Source organism: Vanellus vanellus (genome assembly GCF_965231255.1).
Source record: "Vanellus vanellus genome assembly, chromosome: 5".
Lineage (NCBI taxonomy): Eukaryota > Metazoa > Chordata > Aves > Charadriiformes > Charadriidae > Vanellus > Vanellus vanellus.
The window spans coordinates 39,796,684-39,818,118 of NC_138910.1; the positions used below are offsets into that span (position 1 = coordinate 39,796,684).

The following is a 21,435-nucleotide window of genomic DNA, read 5'->3' on the forward strand; positions in this document are numbered from 1 at the left end:
ACCCAGGCTGTATAGGATGTCAGCAACCTGATTTTATGCGTGTGCTGGGAAGCAGGATCACCTTCACCCATACCATTCCTCATAGTCTGGTCTTGAAGCTTCTGGTGCTGGACAGTCACAGCCTCCCAGAGGCAGCCTGTTCCTCCTTCCACTGGGGAGGAGGGTGATTTTTTGGAAGGACCCACATCCTCCTTCTGGTGGCCAGTGCTGCACACAGACATATTTAGGTGCAATTAAGACTAACCTGCAGGACTGTGGTCTCCAATGGAAGCCACAGCAGGGAGGACATGGCCTTGAATGAAGACAGCACTGCAAAAGGATGTCCTGGGAGAAAAGCACAGCCTGTGAAGGAAAGCACAGGACTGGCCTTGATGGATTGGAGATGGGGAAAAATGTGAAATACTCTCAACACTCGGGGTGGGTAGGAGGCCAATGAGCCTCCAGGAGCCACCAGAGTGGCTGTTGTGGCATATCTTAATCTCTTCAGATGTGAATCCTGGGCATGAAGTTGAAGGTAAAAATAACCCAAAGCTTGTTCACTTCAGCATTTTTATTAAACAGTGCTGCACTCAGCAGTTGTACACCAGCCCCCAACGATTCCCTGATGAGTATATGAACCCTGGGATGTGATGCTGCCATGACACCAGGCTGCAAGAACCATTTCCTTTACAGAAGCAGCGCACAGGAGAAACCCAGGCTCTGAACAGTGTCCCTACACTGCCATCACACCAGCCAAGCTGGGAGGGAACTTACAGCAGGCCTCATGTACTGCGGGATCCCACCCCCAAGCTGTTTGATTAGCCAAATCCTGCTCTCAAGACTGTGCTTCCCCCTTTCCAGTAACCTCCCTGTGTTGTTTAGGCCCTGTGAGTGATGGGGGATGACCACTGCTGAGTCTGCATGAGCTTCAGGCTTCTGACAGGGACGCCTACCCCAAAGCAGATGAGCTGTTCTGCGCTTCAGGCTGTCTTTTGATGGACTTCCAGAAACATGTGATGGCAGCAGGAGGTTGGACTGTGAGGAAACAGGCAGCCTTCCAGGAATGGTTTCTACTCTTTGCTGGAGCAGCCCATCCAGGAGGTTCTTGAGGGTCTGCCTATGCCGCTGTGGCTAGGTTGCCTTGTGTTCAGGCACATGGGAGCTAGCTGTGTTAGTGTGGTGGGTTTGGTTTTCCTGCTTCACTATTGCTGGTGCCGGAGTGCGACGGCTTGGAGGTTGCCCAGGCTACCCTGCAGCTGCTCGCCTGCTCTTAGGTGGCCTGAGGCACTCAGCAACTGAGCCCTTAAAAGATCAAAACCCACGTCCACTCTTGTGCAGGCTGAGGAGCTGCCCTCAAACAGCACGGAGCGGTACGGTTGCAGTAACTTTCACTGCACACTGCTCACGCTCAGTGCTAAGGAAGTGGTTACAGGGTCAGGTCCCTGATTGCTGCAAATTATCGCAGCATCAGCTAAGGACGGAAAAGCAGATTTATCCCTTCCAAGTATCTAGTCTGCTTGACAGGTCAAAGCTATTTAAACTAGGGCAGATTTTCCAGTTGGGCAGATGCGTGGTTGTATATCACACTACAGGAAGCAGTAACAAGGCAAACAAGTGACTCAAATTATCCAGGTTCAGGAATGCTTGTAAAACAAAGCATGTAAGCAGCATCTATACAGGTAACAGGTTACATGCTGTCAGAACTCAGTGGAATACATATCTTTTCCCATGCTGCTGCTGGGGGGCCTGACACCACCTAACACCTATAATATTCCTACATAATTTTAAATAAAGACTGCAAAATAAACTTTCAAAGCTAAATAGAAAAGACTATACCAGCAAGCACGCTTAGCTCACTTTTAGATTGGAGTTTTCTATTAGATGATCAATGGACTTTTGTAAGGTTTAGCATAAGATGACAAATAAGCACAAAAGCTAGTGGATTATTTGTCTGTCACTGGAAAAAATGCACAAAAGAGCTATACATAGACTTTGCCTTCAAAGAAGACAGGTGGAAATTCAGGACGCAGCTTTGGCATGTCAGTTCCAGCTGTGCCACTTGCACTCTGACTTTAAAAAAACATATATAAAGACTCCACAGTCCATCACATTTGCTTCACGTGGAGCAGCCCAGCTACTGAACTGCCCACTCCCTGGGTGCTCAGAAAGAAAACACTTAAAAGCAACTTGCAGGGCAATAGTCTCAGTTTTTCATTTTTTGTTTTCTAAAGGCAACTAAATTCCTGCAACTATTTGTCAGCACAAAAAAAAAAAAAATCATATGGCCAAAGTTACATTCAATAGAAAACTTTCTCCCAGGAAATGGGATACAGAAAATAGCAAAACTCTATAGCCAACAAAATACTGTACATTTTCTCCCTGCTCCCACCTGCAGCCCTGCATTTTTAGGAGACACAAGCAAAACCTGCATTCTGTCTTTTAAATTGAAACAATGCAATGAGATGACTAGAAATATTAGAGAACTCAACATGCCCTCAGGAGGATGGATTTACGTTCAGTTAGGTGAACAATGATGAGTTTGGGAGAAGGAGAAAGCAGCTTTGAACTGCTTTTCCAAGTGCAGAAGGATTCAGGCAGGAAACTGCCAAGCTCAGATTTAGAGTTCAAATGCAGGGAACTTGGCCTTGGTTGGCACCAGCAGGTCAGCAAGAAAGTAAATCGTTCCAGCCATTCCTGTGGATAAAAAAACCACAATGTGCTTCACAGAGATTCCTTTTGGGCACCCATTTTATCAATTATCCAGGGGGTGAATGAGTCATGAAGACAGAATAAAGGAAAATGTTTTCAGAAGGACCTAAATAATTTCCAAGGTCTGAACCCAGGTTTCCCAAGCAACTTAGGTACTTCAGTGGGGAAAGCATTTTGAAGGTAATCAAATGTTGAAAAGTGCCTGGGAAAACATGATGGGTCTTCCCCCCTCCAGCTCCCTCCCTCCTGCTCTACCTGTCCACAGGTTTAACAATCTGAGTATCTTTGCAAAACTTTGGACCCTGTGACATTGCTGCCTTGGGTCCTCACTCATGTAACTGCCCTTCTTCCTTGGCCTGGAGCAAGGTTAGAGAGATCTACATTAGCTGAGGAACCTGCTCTTTCAGCAATACCTGCTGATGGCAGATTTTGGGGGAGCAATTAGCAGGAGCCACAAAGTGCCACAGGAGCCAACAAGGCCTACAAAAGCAGCCCCATTTGTTCCTCACCCACCTTTGGAATGGAACTGGAAAGCCCATGAAGTACTTTAATCCTTAAAAATGCCCAGAAAAGAGACTGTCTGAGAAGCCAGGCTACAAATTACACTAAGGTAGACTTTGGCCTGTACCCATTAAAGAATTCCCCTTGAGACCTATTTGCAGAATCTGTGCAGGAGGCCCAAGAGGACAAGATACTCCAGCTAAGACATGAGCCTGTGCTACAAGAAGACTGCTTTTGGTAAAGGGTAAAAACCGTGAATGCAATTTCCTTCCCATCCTCTACACTGAGTTTCACAAAGACTTCAGTGGAGCCTGTATCGGGTTTTCCTTGGTGCTGGACCAGCTCATATCCAGGAGCAAAACACAAGCATAGAAATGAAGGTTACCTTCAAAGAGAGAGAATGGTGTGTCTGGAGTCCGGCACCCATGTTGACCATAGCTTAAACACCATTCTGCAAACTGAGAAAAGAGGAATAAAAAGTGTGCAATTTTTGTTAAAGGCAGATCTTAAAAAAAAATACCACCCTCAACCTCACATTATCCCTTGTAGAGCAAGGTTCCTGTAGGATATTCCTTCTGTACAGGCTGTGAGACAAGTGACTGCACTGCTGAAGGACTATCTTGGTGGAGCTGGTCAGATCTAGCTGCATCTCTGCCACACTAGAAATTAGGTTTCAAAGGCAAAGCTGATGACATAAAAGGCACAAGTGAATAATCCCCTCTCCCTCCCTTACACAGGCGCTCACCTTGCAGGCCCTGTACAGGTATTTCATGTTCTGAGTGAGGTTGTACAGTGCTAGGAAGCCATAAGCATTGCCAGCTGTCCCGTGGCACAGCCCATAGCCTTTCTTCAGTAACCCATGCTGCCAGATCACTTCTGCACACTGCAGGGCATCATTTAGATATTGCTGTTCCCCAAAGACCTGCAGAGACAAGAAATATTCCCTCTTGCTGAAGCAATTTCCTCCACACAAAGAGCATCCCTGTCTGAGTGGGGAGGCTTGGGTTAATTAGCTTCTCTCCTACTGAAGTCTTAACGCTGTGACTTTGCTGTCTACTTTAAAGGAGCATGTTCTTGATTTGATGAATGGGGCTTTATGACCATTACTTCGCACACAACTAGTTGTCGCCATCAGTCACCTGCAGCAGGATACCCCACACAGCTGACAAGTATTTTCAGAAATAATTTTTTAAAAGACTAATTTCCATTTCAGTCTGGTCCCTGTGGGGTGATTTCATTGTAACAAGCCATCCTACTCTCAGGCGGGGTGTGTGTGTGTGTGTGTGTCACAACAGTGTCTTCTTCATGATGAAGTTCCACATTTAGGGGTCCCCAAAGGGTGTTTGCAAGATTTCTGGTACCTTGTAGGCCTGGACAAGCATGTAGATAACACCTGGTGCCCCATGGCACCAGTGGACAAGTAGGTCTCTGGTGTCATCGATGCACGGAGGGTAGTTGCCAGATGGGAACTTGAGCTGGCAGACGTAGTCCACACTGGGTTTGACTGTGTTGTGCAGTTTTACTTGGCTCACTCCAAGGCCAGGCTAAGAGAAAGAAAGCATTAAACCAGGGAGAATTACCATTCTGCCTCTCCCTAAAAGGCCCAAGATCTGCCTGAAAGGCAGAAACAAAGCCAACTATGGCCACATTCCCTCTTGCTCCTTGTAAATGAAGTAATTTCTTTGGTCCAGGCTTTCATATGTCACAAATACCCTCTTGGCCCCAGGCTGCTCTGCCCTTCGGTGGGGACTTACTTCCAGTCATACCCTTGCATCCCCCGAAACAAAGGCTGCCCCTAAGGTGTCAACTGGCTTTCTAAGCAAAAGCGCTTGCTGCTTCTTTTCCTGAAGATGAGTAGGAATATTTTCAGGTACCCAGAGTTGGAGTAAAGAGAGAAACTGTCTAAAATCAGTATTAAGGATGAATACCAGGAATGATTCCTAGCATCTAGAGCATCTCAGCTCTGAGCTGCTGGGCCAGCCCAGCTGGCGGGCTGTGATGCTGCATTTTCCCAGATGTTTCTGGGTAATTGCAAGGGGGTGACTTCACTGATGACCTCAGAAGCACAGGAGTGGCTTCAGTGTCCTCTTCCAATGGCACTGCCCCACATGAATCTGTGCAATTCTAATTTCCCATGGCTGACTGCAATGAGCACTCTCATCTAAGGATCACACTGTTTCCAGGTTGATAACTTGAAAATTAAAAATCAATACTTGTGCTGTAAAACCATTAGAGATAAAAGTCCAATGTTCTCCTCTCCATATTTCCCTTGTTTGCTTCCCCCAAGGCTTTTTGTGCATCATGCTTGGCTGATCCAGGCTCCTTTTACTTCACAGGGCAGAGAAGCATGAAGCCCATGCAGTATTTTATGGGAGACTTACACTTAAAAACATCAGCCTGGGAACAAGCTCAGGGACTCGGTGCAAATTTGGGCTCACAGCACACTGCTGTCTCCCCTGCTCCAAACTAGCCACTCTGTACTCCTGGGCAATAATCACCTCACGTCCTCTGCTTGCCAAATCTCCTTCTGCTTAAAAAACACCAACCACCCCTTCCTCTCTGAGTCACATAAGAGGGTTATATTCACACGAACTCTGCTTATCCTGTATATGGGCTTGAACTTTGAGGGTCCTGAAGGAAAGCTGAAGTACTTGAAACCCAGTGGCTTTTTTTCCACCTGCCGTGAGGGTTGGGTCTTATAAAAGATATCATCTATTTCTATGAAAATTGCTATGTTAAAATAATCTGTGTTGCTCAGTGGGTGTCCTTAATGCTTTGAAAATGCAATGTTATTTATTGCTGTTACTTTTCTAAGAGCTTAAGCACTGTAAATTTATACACAAAGTGACCTACATTGGGGAATTACGACCCTCATTTCAGAGTCGGGGAAGGGAATATTCCCACAGCTCCAGTAAGTTGTGCAAAATTGTGAGAAAGACAGCATCAAAGCAAAGGGGCACTGCAGCTCCCAACCTCTTGTCTTGCCCTGCCTGCTTCAGTCACCACAGAACTTAGCTGCTTTGTCAAAGTAAAAAGTCCCACTTCTTTCACATTTAGATATAGGCCCTGATTTGGAAACAAAGGCATTTTCTACTATGAACACATTCTCTTTCACCATGCTTTTCTTACAGAAATTCTCATTCTGTAATGATCTGAGATTGCTCCAAGTAACCACTTCAAAAAATGCAGGAAGCCCACAGATACTAACAAATGAGAATACTTTATAAGCAATTAATGCAAGAGGGGGAAGCTCAAACCTAGCTGACCTACAAGGCTTTATTATGTGAAACTGCCATTCTCCATGGAGAAAGGGAGAGGAATGTGAAGTGCATTATACCATTCCTCTACTGTTCTCCATGGAAGTGGCAAACTCTCCTTGGAGAAAACCTTTAGAAGTGGGGATGCATGATCAAACACCGGAGTAAGTCCATCAGACAAGGCATCTTGTCCAACTTGACATCACCAAGAGCCAATTCAAATAATAGAGTAGAACAGAACAGAACAGAACAGAACAGAACAGAACAGAATAGAATGCTCCTTGTTCAAAGAAATGTGAAACAGCTGCTAAAGGGCCCTCCCCTGCAGTGCTTCTTACCTGCATTAGATAGTAGTAAATCCCAGCCAAACCATGGGCTGCCCCTACGTAGTACTCCTGGTACCACTCATACATCAGTGGGCTCTTTGCTGTAAAGTTCCTCCTTTTGGCCAAACTCTCTCCTGAGGCTACAACTGCTTCACAGACCTGTGGACGGGAACAGATGCAGGTGAGGGAAACACTGCTGCCTGGGACACAGCATAGTGAGTATCCTGACACAGAACAAAAGAGTTTATTTTCTGCCCAAGCAGAGGGAAGACTGCAGGTGAGGGAGTGAAATATATGCCAATTCAGTACTGCCTATGGATTACTATACATGGATGGCAGGATGGCGTGTGGTGCTTTGTTCCTTTGGAAGAAGAGCAGCAGGGATACCATGATGTGGTTTCTCCCTTGTTGGCAGAGTTCTCTATATCTAGCATTGATTTTTACCTGCCCAAAGATGAGCTGCATGGGAAGAGACGGCTAGCAAATCAGCAGAAGACACAGTACCTGCTGAATGTGACTTTGAGGGATCTTTTCCTCTCCAAAGTGCTTGTTCACAAATATCAATGCATAGAGATAGCCCATGCGCCCGTACAGCAGTTCATCTGGCACTCGTGGGTCACGCTTGTGTAGATGGAGCAAACTACAAAGAAAAATTCACATGGGGGAGATTAGAGGACACTCAAAGCCATGTAACCAAGCAGTGAGACTGGAGCTCAAAACCATGATTCGTTCCTGCATGCTGCCCTCACCGTGGGAGATGTCAGGGCAGTCTCTGGGTCCCAGCATTCCAGCTACGCAAGGTGCAGAATCCCTCTTTCCCCTCTGCTTTTTGTTTGGGTTATTGCTTTAGTCTGCTCAGCTCTTTACAGTGCAGTTGTACTATGTACTTGTTTTTGAGCACCACATCTGGGAAAGCTACTTGTGGGGAAACCTGGGATATAAAAAACAGTCAGCATAAAGTTGCTGACTGCTCAGGAAAGGCTGCCCACCATTATGTCCCTGTGATGCTGTTGGCACGGCAAACCCTCTGCCAAAAATTACTATTTTCAAACTCAACTACTATCTGTTTTAATTTGGTTGCTCAAGGAATGCTAGAAAGTCAAACTAGTGCTGATGCTACATGGAAAAATCTCACCCCTTATGCTCAGAAGTCCGGATAGAAAAGCCCCTTTCTCTCCATGCCTGCAAGTGGTCAGGGCACACTGTCAGTGGAGAAAGAGGTGCCTTCATGAGCTAAAAATCTAGGTAATGGGGGAGAAGCAGCTGGAAATGTTTAACATCAAGCCTCTGCAGCACATGTAAGAAATCTTCTCTAGGGAGAGTTGACAGTGGCGAGGGCAGCTTAGCAGAGTGTGAGTGCTGTGGGCTGTCTGTGATGCAACCCCACAATGAGCACAGCTTGGCTGGCACCAGGCTTTAGCCCACAAGTGCAGAGTGAGAGGTCTGCTGGAGTCAGATATTTTCTTTGCTGTTTTCCTATTATCATGTTGCAAAGTTGGTGATATTCCTGACAGCTCTTCACACTGGTGCTTTGTAGCCCAATTCACCCTTGATACAATTTTTCCTTTGTTTTGCCTCTCATCACAAGCAGGGATGTGACTGGTTTTCACTTTATTTTTCTGTTCACCCCTGAGACAGCAATCTGAAAAATGCCATCGCTTTTAAAATACCAGCGTAAGTGTCTTTGCAGCTGTTTCCTCAGCTGCTCCCTCCTGTGGCTGCAACAGGGAGAGGGCAAATAAACCAGCCAGGAGAGCTGTGTCTATGCAGGGCTTCCCTGTCACAGCAGCATGAGGAGCAAAAAATGTGCCTTGGCAGTCTTTGCTCCTGGGCAGAACAACGTGTTGCAAAGAAAGAAGCAACCAAATGTCCAGAGTACCCTTGGAAGCAGAGAGAGGATACTGGGCCATGACTCCCCATGGTAGGAAACTTTCCCTTTGCACTGAACTCAGTGAGCAGGGATGTTAAAGGAGAGAGCAGCATCTCAAAGTGGATTAGCCCCGTCTCCTCATGTACCACTTGAGATATGCATTGCTCCATGGGGGAGACTCCTTGCAGATTAAAACCAAGAGACAAACTTTACATCCAAGACTAGAAGTCCCTCTCCAAGCAGAGGTCCCTGTCTCAGCTGCATGGGCTGCTGCCTCATGTCCCCCGCCCCCAAGTACAAGGAAGGCAGATGAAGACCCCAGGAGGAAAACAGTGTTTTGACACACAGATTCTGCCCAGCAGCAGGCTGGCCAGAAGAGATGCTGGCTGGTGATACTGTTCAGCTCTGAGATGTCAGGGAAACGTCAGGTGCAATAGAAGGAATGGATGGGTGGATAAACAGTAATACCCACAGTGGGGATTTTCTGAGGTCCGGATGTGAAATCTTCTTTTCACGGGGAAATCTAGAGCAGCCAGAGGTACTATTCTTGCTCCTTATGCATTACTGCTTCTACCTCTAGCTGCTTTCCCAACCATGACAATTAGGGGAGGAAGCTTGCCAGCAGTTTCTGCTGTTTTTGAAATGTGCGTGAGGGCTGCATGGCACGTGTGCAGCAAGAGATGCCTGGGATGCTGCTGGACTAACTGCATGCAGAATGCATTTCTCAGGTGCAAAGGGGTAAATCCAGGTCCCTGAAGGGAAGAAACACTCCTGCTCACATATCAGCCTATTACCTCAACTGTCAAAACCCAGTAGTTTCTGGACAGAGGGAAAGCAAGGAAGCTGTACAACAAAATGGGATTTTTGTATGCCACTGGCTCTAAAAGGAAACTTTTAACCTTCTGAATTGGTGGGAGATGGCAGGGAAAAGAGGACTCCTGGAACACGGCTCAGATTTTCACAGGCTCTTGGAAAATGGTCTGCTCAGAAACGTTATGTCTCTCCAGAGCATAAAAGCACATCTATTGGTCATGAACTCATTTAGGCCAAGAACAAGGAGGTAAGAAAATGCAAGATTCTGTCTCTTCTACAGCAGGTAAAACCTGGCTGATGGATTCTCTCCTTGGGCTCTGTAAAAATGAGGTACTTTAAAAGACTGAGAACAAAACAGCGAGAGGCCCTCAGCTATAATAGAAGTGTACTTGCACTGCATAACTTAGCAACTGTTCTGTAACTAAACAGCATACTCAAAACCACTTCGGAGTTGATTAAGGGAGCTATTTCTCAAAGAAATACTCTCTTTTTGGAGTTAGCGTGGTCAGACTAACTGTTCTGGGAATTGGTGGCAGAGTAAGGACAGTATAACTGTTCCTTTGAGAAAGCCACATTTTTCTTTTTTCCTCCTTTCAGATATACGAAGAAACCAATTTCCAAGGCTCTGCCTTTATTATGCCATTAGATGGCAGTGCAGAATTAATCGTGAGTTTCCATTCTGCCACAAAATTGTAGGCAGAACAGGAGGGACGCAGGGAGGGGACAGCTACAGCAAGAAAACATGAATCAGGAATTTTTCACAACTTAGGGTTTATGCATTGACCACAACTGGCAAGTACTGTTTGACAGATTAGTTCCCTTTTTGTTACCAAATACATTAATCATAGTGAAATTCACTACTTTGATACAGTAATGCTAAGCAAAACCCAAACCACAGATTATTTCAAGAATAAACGAAGAGTTCTGTCCTCAGACTGACAGTATCCACATAAACCAGAAGCTATTCTTAGTTAAGAGAGTGTCAACTTGGTGTCCAAACCATACAGGCACCTCTGATTGCCACCCATGGGTTTTTTAATTGATATTATGCATCACTTGCTCATGTCTGTTAAAGGGCACACAGTGTTGCTATGAAGTGTCAGGAGTTCTGTCTTGGTTTTGTGCTGACCATGCGTAAATGGAAGCTCTTTACAGAGCTGTTTCTCACCTTCTCAAAACTGATCTTCCTTAAGCAAGAAAAGCTTGCAACTGCAACTCCTTAACTTTTTTCCTTCCTCTACCACATGGTGATCTGACTGTAGGACTGCTTGTTTGTCCTTTTCTTGTCTTAAGTACCCAACAAAAATACATTTGCAAACAGTTGAGGGAAGGCAGGAAATATAAATAAATGAATCATAACCAGCTGCATTCAGCAATTGAAGGGGATGCTGTCAATCTCAGGTTTAAGGCAAAGTCAACTAACAAATAGCAAGTGGACGTCAGTGACAAAATTAATCTAATAATCCTGCCACATTTCTCCTTTTCATCAAAATGGCTGTAAAGCTAAATTTAAGGGATCTGAAAAAGTAGCAAACCTCACTTTCCGGGTTTTTTTAATTTTGGCATTTTTCCTTCCTGCGTTTATCGAAATTATTTTTAAGATGGCAATACCAGCTGAACAACATCCTTGCTGCAGGCTGTCAGACAGGCGTGTTTGTCCTTAAGATAGCTCTTTCTCCAGGGCAGAACAAGTTTGCACTGCCTTGCTAAGTTACTGGATTATGCCTCACATAAGACTGCAACAAAATGTGTTCAGGCTTGGCGGAGAGTGCCCGGTACAAGCCCAGACCAGCTCTATGACCAAGAGGACCATTAGGTCAAAGACATAACCAAGTGTTTACCGAGTGATGCAGTCTTCTGACTGCTTCTGGTTCTGCAGTTTCTGGTAGACAACAGCAGCAACTGCCAGGGGCCCGGCATCTCCACACAAGAAAGTGATGGATCGTCTTGTTAGACAGCTCAGGCTCTTCTTCACATACTCGTGGGCCATCTGAAGGTAGGCTGGGTCTCCATACACATCATATAGGTGCAAATACAGCAAAGCAATGCCTGCAAAAGGAACATAAAGGTTGCTCCCACCAGAAAAGCTTACCCTTCCCACTATGCACCCTGGCTGTTTCAACAAACCTAAAAAACTGGCCCTCAGCCTCATCTAGGGCATAAGCCTTCTCGACAGGCTTTTCAGGCCCATTCAAGGGCATAACCCATAGCTACAGCATCCACAGCTGCTTTTCCTGCTTTGTGACCTTCTTGTACCTGATGCTGCTCATAAGTGGACTGAAGGTCAAGACAAACAGCAGTGTCTGAGCCAGGAGGACAGCAGAGCTTCTGAGGCACAGGTTACATACAATTTTAGTAGCGAGGAGCAAAAGATGAAACTTAGACAAACCCACCTAAACCTATCAACTCTACTTGGGACTGTTGCTAAACAGTGGAGGAAAAAATAAAAATCACCTTTGGGCAAATTGGTACTTGTGGCAGAGCAGTGCTGAGTTGTTACCCTATCTCAATTATTTTTTCCCATGCCAAGAGGTAAAGGGCTGGGCCACTTAGCTTGGATTGGATTTTTTAAAAAGTGACACGTCATCAGCACCGAGAAGCACCACTCTTAAGACATCCTACTTGGCTCCTTTTTTTGTTTGTTTTCCTTCCCACTGGGAAGAAGCAGCAAGGTTGTTACAGTTCCCCAGCCATCATTTCCTGCAGCTGAGCAGGTCCCAAGCCCTACACCAGGGACTGGTGCACCCTAGAAAAGAAAGGAGCTACCCAACTCTCCTGTGCAGCACATCATTCATAAGAACAGCCCTCATCTGAAACATGAACAGCTACCTGGAACACTGGAAAAGGCTGCATGGTCCTCCCTGGAGGTTTTCAATGGGCTGGCCAGCTACAGAAACAACTCCCTTACTAAGAAGTCACATCAATTGCTGACCTTTGCCTCTGTCTTCCCTATAACCACCCAGCTTTTGAAGATTTTAGTAGGTAACTAAGGAGTCCTCAGTAAGTCTGTGTCTGAAAGGTCTGCTGCATTTGAACCATCCTTCTGATCTCGAAGGCATCCTCAAACATGCACTGAAGAAAGTTACTGGCCTACGTCACTTTAAGAAAAGCTTATTTCTGCCCTTACCAGTAACCATGAAGACTCAGGTCCTGCTTTTAAGACTAAATTAATAGAGCCAATCTCTGCAGATTTTGATGTGGTAAGGTGAGGCAGGGGCAAGCATGCTGCAAAATTACTTTCCAAGGTACTGAGGACAATTTTAAATTTAGACCGTTTTCTCATTTTGCATGGGTAATCTCCAAACCTTCGTGCTACAGACAATTCAATTCCACATGTATATTAAGGTCAATTTTCCATTTCCTGCTGAAGCTAATAACCTTGTCCTCTCTTTAAGCAGTTCCAGAGAGAGTTCAGATGTACAGTGCCATCACTCAAGTCTATAAGGATGTGGAGATGAAGCCCTTCTTTAAAAGGGAACCTTCCTTTTCCACCTAGCAAATGTCAAGTGACTATACTTGATTTATTTCGCACCTAGCACAGTTTTTAGACTTTAATAGGCCTGATAGCTGTCTGAGCACAACTTGCATTCTTGACTTATCTGCTTTAATATACAATTTTTTGCTTTGTAAGTAGCTTCTATTCCCACTGCCATCATACCACCCTCATTATGTACATAACTACAATGCTAAGACCACTGTTAGGATTGAATCTTTGGAAAGTTAATGTCTCAGCATTGTTTTCCTCTGACTTTGCCTCTCCGCTTTTGAAACATTTCTTGCTCCCTTTCCTCCCAGGCCCAAGCATCTTTGGAAAAGACTTCAAAAAACCACTGACCTATACTAAAGGACGGAAGGGATCAGTTGCTTCCCCAAATAATTCATTTTTCCTTTTTCTTTAAAACCCAAAGGGCCTACAAACTGAATCTAAAGCTGGTTTTCTCAACTCATTCCTGAAGGAATTCATAATCCCAAGCTGACCAGAAGGGCACAATGCAGTGCTGCCTTCAGCCCACTGCTTACTCTGTTGCTATCTGTGAGCCTGAAAGTAGGGAAGGCCAGCAGAGGAGGGCAGGCCCACGCATAAAGAGGCAACGTTTATACATGTATGTAGGTGGATATAAAATGCAGTCACCTGGGTGGGGGAATATCCTATATTGACCTGTGTGCCAAGATGTATGCAGCATATTTCAGAGGCAGTGCAATTTGGAGACAAGAGTTTCAATTTGATGAACTAGGCAGTGTTGCTCTGTAGAAGCTCTCCACAGCTCTGCCTCACCTCAACTGACCAGGTAGGGTTTGCCGACTGACTGTGTGTTTGTTTGGCCTGCTTTAATTGCTATACAAACATGGCATCATTTGTCAAATGGGGCTAGATAAGCAGTGGATCTGCTCCATTTCTGTGTGCCCTGGAGGTCTGTGTTCAGTGTCCCAGTTGAAGATGTGACCCATTTTTGTGACCTCTGAGACTCCTGATTGTTTGCAGCAGAATTGCCATGCAGTGGCTGCCTGTGGCCTGCTACTGCCAAAGGTGTTTGGGCTTTATTCTGTTTATTGGTAACTGTTGGACCTTCTTCTCTGTAGTTTCTCCAAATTTCAAAGTTTTTTGCTCCTTGCAGCGTAAGGCCTGCTGCATAGCCACATGTGATGGAGAATGCATCAGACATCACTTGATGGTGAAGGACTGCAGTGAACACATGTGCTCGTGACAGCATATCCTTTAGCAGTGCTCTGATGACTGAAACTGCCATCTCTAGCATGCAGAAAGCCAATACACTGGAGTATTAATGCCTGAGATGATTGCTCACTGCAGGGAATAAGGAGGCAAAAATTAATTCTGCACGTCTCTCACAAAGCCTGTTTATTTGACATCTTCAGTAGGACAGTAAACAACATCTCTCTCCTCTTGCCATCCTGTATGAGCAGTATTGTAGATGCAGAGGGCTACTTTGCATTAGAGATTTCTTTTGAGCAGGGCAGAAGAGGAGACTTAAATGTTCATAGTAGAAATGGAATTGCTTGCACAAGTTGGCTAGTGCTGATGACCCTGACTTTAGCAACCATTGCTTTCAACAGCACAGATGTTGCTGGAGATACCAGAAAATTTCTGGCTCGAGAGCTAAAGCACTGCAGCAGGCTGAAAAAAACACTCATCCATATGACCATTCTGTTGATCAAAGAGAAGTAAAGCTGTGCCTCAACTTTCCTGCAAGTTTAGACTGTTGGATTGCACTACCATTGCAAACAAACAGTTCTGCTGGTGGGAGAACAGCGGTAGTAAAACAAATCTTGCCCTTCACGCTGAATACAATGGATAAAACCAATAGGAAGCACTGCTCGGTGTCAGCTCCACTGCAAGTCCCCTTGCTGACAGCACCAGCAGGGATGTGCATTAGACTGTTCTGAACATGCCTCCTTGTCCACCAGGAGCTGACCTGCAATGTGGTCCTTTCACAAAAGACGTTAGGCTGCCACAAGAGGAGATTTCTTGACCTAATTCGGACCAGTTCCAAACCTGCCATCTACAGTAATAAAGAGCTCGGAGATCTTGCATTGACTCAGGGAAGTAAGTCAGCCAGCACCCTCAAAGCAGGGTGTCAAACACAGAGGGAAGAAGTGGAAACCTATCTGTGCACGTGGTGATGAAGCCTGATGGTTTCTAGTGAGAAACCTGATGTCATTTTAATGAATCAGGCATGGGGTAAAAGTTACAGAGAGGGTGACATAGCTTTACTGCCCAGCTCAAAGGATAATAAGCATCTTTTCTGGTGCAGATGTGTGCGATGTTATCTCGTGCTCATAAATGTATGCCAAAACCATGCTGAATGGGACAGTGAGACGTCTTCTCCAGAGGGCTGTATCATCCCATGTTCAGAACTGTCTGTGGAGCCACAGGTGCATTTTACTGCAGCTTGCCTTCTTGTGCATTGTGGGACATGGGGCATTTCTCAGGATGCCTCAGCTTCTCCAGCATTAAAGCCTTGGTAACAAAGCTTCTTTTGTAAAACTTTTTATAAAAGCAGCTTTCCCCCCCCAAAAAAAAACCCAAACAACAACAAAAAAAACCCCAGCCCAGCCCAAACCAAAGCTTCCCATTACCTCATCACAGAATCCCACAACAGGTTACGTTAGAAGGGATCCATGGAGGTGATTTGATCCAACCCTCTGAAAGTAAGGCCAACTTTAATTTTACAACCCGTTGCACTGAGCCTTGTTCAGTCAAATACTGACTATCTCACAATGGAGATTTCGCAAAAACTACCCAGCAAGCACTTGGCAGGAATGTGGTTTATGTAGGTGACACAAGGCACTCTATTCTCCCTCATCAAATGCAGCCTCACTGCCTCTTACTCTGTAGGGGTTACCTAAAGATTTCTGTTTTTCTGAAAAGAATTCTCCTAAGGAGATGCAAGTTCTCTGGGTTCTGAGATTAGAACCAAGATACTGCACTAAAGTGAATGAAAGTGTTTTTTCCAGAAGCTTTCCTGAACTGGTATGGTGTGAATTTCTATGCATTCTTAAATGGCTTTTCTTACATTTGGCATGTTTTTTTGAAGAGTCCTTTCAAAAGGCAACTCAGCCCTGCTCCTCATGTCCCCTCACCAACAGGCCAGCCAAAAGCTATGGGTGGGGCAGGCGAGCTGGACTCACGTGTCTGTTTCAGAGGCCCTCGAGCTTTGAAAGCCGTGACTATGACATTGCTAGAGAAGGGAATGCTTGCATGGGAAACAAATTCCAAAGGCATGGCCGTAATATGGAAGGAAGGGAAATCTCTCCCTTATATACCATTCAAGTGGCAGATCACCTTGTAATCTTGGAAGGACACAACAGTCCAGCAGTCATCGGACTCGGGAGCTTCCTAGCTTCTGCGGTCAGCTAAGAGGTCACAAGAGTGAAGTCAGTCTCCTTCCATTCCCTTTCCATCCTCTATGCTCCCAGTTGAGGTAGTCTTTGGAGCAAGCCCTCTTGCACTATGAGAAATACCAACACATACGTACGTACTCTTCGGCATCGTCACGCTAATCTATTTGAAAATGGACGAGGCAGTTGTACTTCTGCCAGGATTTGAACTGCTTCCAATTCAGAATTAGCTTACAGCAGTTTACCTTCCCTCAGTCAACACTCCGATACCAATGAAACAGATTAAGACCACAAAGGCAGTCTAGCTAAACTGATTAAAAGACAAAACAGAACACAACAGCCGAGTCTGGTCTATACCCAGGCACGCACCAGGTGTTGCCTACGGGACCCTGATCTCTATGGGGAACTGGATGAAACTGTAACAAGCCAATTCAAATGTGTTTTGAGGGCATTCAGCCGTATGCTGGATAATCTTGATCCAAGGTGTTTTCACTGCCTCTGAGCTGAAAATGTAAGTCCTTCCCTCCCTCTGCTCCAACTTCACATGCCGAGAAGCTGTGGCTTCCCTGGCACAAATGCAGGCCAGGGTAACAGGGCTCTGTCAAGTGTGTTGGGAAAGAAACAGGCACCAAAGTAAATGCCAGCATATGCTGTGTATTACTGAGTGTAATGTAGTACACTCAAGTACGTTACATTTCACGCAGAGTTTGCGCTAAGAGAGCCACATTTCAAATCTCTCTTATTAGCAGCCACAAGAGTGCGGGTTGATTTCAGACTGCTGGGCAATGATTTACATGAGAAGATACTCAACAAGCCTTTTCTGCATAAGCAATTACAGGAAAAAGCTGCTGTCTTGGCCCAATTAATTTTGTCTCTGGAAACCAGCACTGAATAAATTAATATAGCTAGAATTAGAAAAGAAGGGAGGGTGACAAAGATACAGTGTAATATCTGCAAACTTCACTTTGCTAGCAGTGACCTGCAGGAAATCTGTCCATGGGTTTTTTCTAATGTTATTAGCCAAGGTGAGAAGGTTACATGCCCAAGGAGGAATGATTCCTGGAAGGAAGGAAGAAGAATCCCTCTTGAGAAACTTCCAAATAAAAACAAGCTGAAATTCTACCAGGGCTCCCAACCACTGTTTCACAACTGCAGTAACTTTCCAACATGAAGCTCCTTAAGGCCACCCTAAAGAAGGGAACATGGTCTCTGGGGAAAGGTGTTTTACTTTTTCCCCACAGACTTTCAGAGTACTCCTAACCAGCTAATTGTCCTCCTGCTTTATCTCCTGAATTATTCTGGCCAGAGGTAGACTCCACCATCAGGCCAAGTAGCACCCCTTTGACTGAAGACCATCTTTACATCTGGAATGTTTTTCATCCAAGGAGACCTCAGAGCAGGGTCACACTGACTGGAAGACTGAACCTGTCTCACAAGGTGAAATCAGCCAGCACTGAACAAAAATGCGTAAACTCACAGGCATCATCAGCAGACTGCTGCCAGGCAGCAACTGATGAAATCAATGCTCTCCCACAGTGGAATTTAATACTGGCATCCTAGATTTTCTTATGAACTGCTCTAGAGTGCTCTCAGTGCCTGCCTACCTTACTAAAATTTTTAAGCACGTATTTCTGGCATTGCTGTCATTAAACTGCAACGTTATTTTAGCACCAACACAATGAACACCATTCTCCCAAGCAAGCTGTTGGCATCAAGTACCATAGCATCCAAGCACAAGCCAGCCACACCCAGATTATAATGCAGAAAGTTGCCATTTAGGATTGTAGTGTACTGCCAAAAAAAAAAAAAAAAAAAAAAAAAGAAGCGGCAAAAAATCTTGCAGCAAGCATGAGATTAATTGCAACTACCCCAGGGTCCCTCCCTAGAGCCTGGCACAGTGCAGAAGTCAGGAAAGCTAACAAAGCACACAGCAGTAGCCAAGGATGAGGTGGCAGAGAAAGGTGTGTCCTCCCTGGCTCCAGTGCATAGGAATAAGGAGGGGGAGGCAGGGCACGCTCCCAGGGAAGGAAAACCAGTTTGAAAACGCAGAACAAGAGAAAGACAAGCTCCTGGAAGCTTTGCACATGAGAGTTAGTGTGAGGAAGGCTTCCATCCTTCGTTATACTCACATTTGCATTTCTGCTCCTTCAGCAGGTACTGGAGCAGAACTAGCCCTGGCTAAGTGGAGGGGCACTACCTGGGGAACAGGAATGGAGCAACCTGCCAATCAGACAATGTCATAAGATAAAATTCAGCCCAAACAGAAAAGACGGACATTATCTCAGGCCATAAGCTCACCGCTGCCACGTGCAAGGATACCTTGCAGGTAAATGACCTACCACGCGGATCCGCCTACCTCACAGAGCACTGGTTTACTTGTCACCATCCCCACCAAGGCCAGATTTGGAGCCAGTCCCTTCAATGGTTCCCACGTTTGCTCTCAAGCAGGTGTCGGCCTTCTCTGTGGCATAAGTTTGGCACTATTAACCCAGAGAAGACCCAATCCTGCCCTGCAACGCCACCATCCTCCCTCTGCAGCTTGAAACCTGCTCCAAAACCAGGGAGTCCCAAGAAAGACAGCCCCTTGTTTTAATGGATTAAAACATTTAGAAGAAGCACCGTTCTTGACAGGGACCTACTGTGATCATTCAAACAGCCAAACCCCCCCCCCCCCCCATGGTCTGCCTTGTCCTGACCTATACATCCACTCTGGAGAGCTCCTGCTCCATCGATCCCATGGAGGGCCCTACCTGCCCAGCCGGTGTATGCCGTGCAGTCCTGCGGGTCGGCAGACTTGAGGCCCCTCTCCATCTGCTGAAGCAGCTCCCTGATTTTGTTATTCAGCCGCTGCGTGAATTCAGGGGTCAGCTGTGGAGAACAAAAACGAAAAACCACCACACCTGAAGGAAACACCGGCAGGCGGACGAGGGGGGTGGGGGGGTGTCGGTAAGATGGAGATAACCCAGAGGCAGCGCCACCAGAGAACCGGTGCTAGAAACCCTTGGCTACCTCAGGACCAGGCTAGGCTCCTGGCTGCCTAACCTGGCTTCGCGGCCGGGGCGGGAGCGGGCCCTTCCCGGGGACGGCCGCCGCGCTGAAGCGCGGCGGCCGTCCCCGGGAAGGGCCCGCTCCCGCCCCGGCCGCCTCACCCCGCCCCCCGACTCACCCTCCCGGCAGCATCGAAGTAGCCGGTGGCCAAGGACTTGTCGTAGTCCGCGTAGGGGTTAGGAAGAGCCCGCTGCGCCATCATGGTGCCGCTGCTGCTTTGCTTCGCTTCGCTTGGCTGCGATCCGCCCCCGCTCCGCCCCGGAAGGCAGCTGCTCCCGTTCCCGCCGCGCTGAGGCGCCGGGTCAGGCCGCGCCGTGGGGCTGCGTGGTTGAGCGTGTGGGGGCTCCATGTGTATGCGAGAGGGGGTTAAAGGCCCCTTGCTGCTGGCTCTGCGGGGCTTGGATGTTCTTTTAGGTCGGCCCTGTAGGGCTTCGGGGAGTCGTTTAGGGTCCCCTCGCAGCTGGCCTTGTGGGGTTTAGGGGCCCTTTTTGTGCTTGACCCTGTGGGGTTTAGGAGCCTATTGCAGTTGGCTCTGAGGGGTTTAGGGGCCCGTTTTTACTGACCCTGTGGGGGTTAGGAGCCCATTGCAGCTGGCTCCGGGGGTTTAGGGAGCCCTGTGCAGTTTGGGGTCCCCTGACAGCTCACTCTGTGGGGTTTAGGGGCCCATGCAGCTGACCGTGCGGGATTTAGGGAGCCCTGTAGGGTTTAGGGGCCCCTTGTGGCTGGCTCTATGGTGTTTTGGGGTCCCATGTAGCTGGCTCTGTGTGCTTTAGGGAGCCCTGTGGGGTTTAGGGGTCCCATGTGGCTAGCCCTGTGGGGTTTAGGAGCCCCTGTGCATTGTGGTTAGGGTGGCCCTATGGGACTTGCAGGCCCTGTGGGGTTTGGGGCCCCTTGCAGCTGGCCTTGGGGATTTTGAGGTATTGTGGGGGTGGGTACCCACCAGGCTGGTGGTCCCATGGGTGTGGGGTGCAGGTGGTGGCAGAGGCTCAAGGAGCAGGTGTCGAGTCCTGCTCCCCTCCAGCAGTAGTAGTTCCTCACTGGGGTGGGGGCTGAGCCTAGCTGAGGGACAGGGGCTCTTCCTCACTGTTCCCTGCTGAGCTGCTGCATCTCACCTGTGCTGGCTGAGCCATGTTTTCCTTGTCAATGTAGGGTAGGTCCCTATGACTAATAGGCCTGAGCAGTGCTTTTCATCCCAAATGCCATGTAGCTGTGGTGCCCTGATGTTGGGGGTCTCCCTGCAGTCATTCTGTGGTGGTGTGCTGCTGTTTAGCCAGCCATGTACAGTGTACCATTGGCTACAGGGTAGCATTCATTGGGCTAAGTTGTCCTCGGGTGCTGTATTTCTGAATCCAGGCCCTTCTGCCTGATGTAACACTGTGTACAGCTCCCCTCTTCCTGACGCCATAGGCCTGAGGCGGGTTGTGATGTCCCTGCTTGGGGTCTGGCTTGCTGAAGTGCACAATAGGTACAGCTTTGGGGCTCCCCAGCACTTCTAGCTCTGCAGGATTGCCTGTGTGTCTCTTGGGCAAGCACAAATGAATGTGGCTGAGCATGAAGCTCTTGAGCTTGTAGAAGTCTAAGTGCAGTGGTGCTGCCCTTTGTAGGAGCTGAATCTATCTGTGTTGATTTAGGGGAAACAGCTGCTCTGAGAATTTACCTTTTGGTGGTGATCGAGAACACCCATGGGAGTATATTAGGCCACTGCATTAATCTTTGGGACAATTGTATTATATAAGGGATTATGGTTTTCTATGTGTCCATTCTTTATTATAAACTGTAAAATCAGAGCTCAAAGAAAAGAAAAAAAAAGTTATTGCAGGAGATGGTGAGAAACAAGCAGAAAAGAGGGAATCCCAATTATGGTTGTTCTCAGTTCCTTTTTCACTCAGCTGTTCCTTGTTTAGTGAATTTCAATCATGTCAACATTGCCTTGCATTCAAGGCAGGGAGATGGACTGTACAGCTTTAGTATTCAGAGAGGCAGCTCTAGCATCAGCAAAAATAACGTGGGGTCTTCTGCTTATGGCCAAACTCACAGCCCTGTATTATGGTCTTCAATCTGCAGGTCAAACTAA

The 21,435-nt window shown here is 46.8% G+C and overlaps 1 protein-coding gene across 1 annotated transcript; it reads right to left on the reverse strand.

The window, feature by feature from the left end:
• Positions 1–332: 332 nt before the first annotated feature.
• Positions 333–19,565, reverse strand: LANCL1 (LanC like glutathione S-transferase 1). Its single transcript, XM_082483291.1, has 9 exons — positions 19,480–19,565; positions 19,064–19,181; positions 11,297–11,504; positions 7,277–7,412; positions 6,785–6,931; positions 4,551–4,733; positions 3,935–4,111; positions 3,575–3,647; positions 333–2,673 (listed from the first exon to the last, which is right to left on the reverse strand). The coding sequence occupies exons 1-9, from the start codon at positions 19,561–19,563 to the stop codon at positions 2,597–2,599; spliced, it is 1,203 nt and encodes a 400-aa protein (XP_082339417.1). The 5' UTR covers positions 19,564–19,565; the 3' UTR covers positions 333–2,596.
• Positions 19,566–21,435: the final 1,870 nt, after the last annotated feature.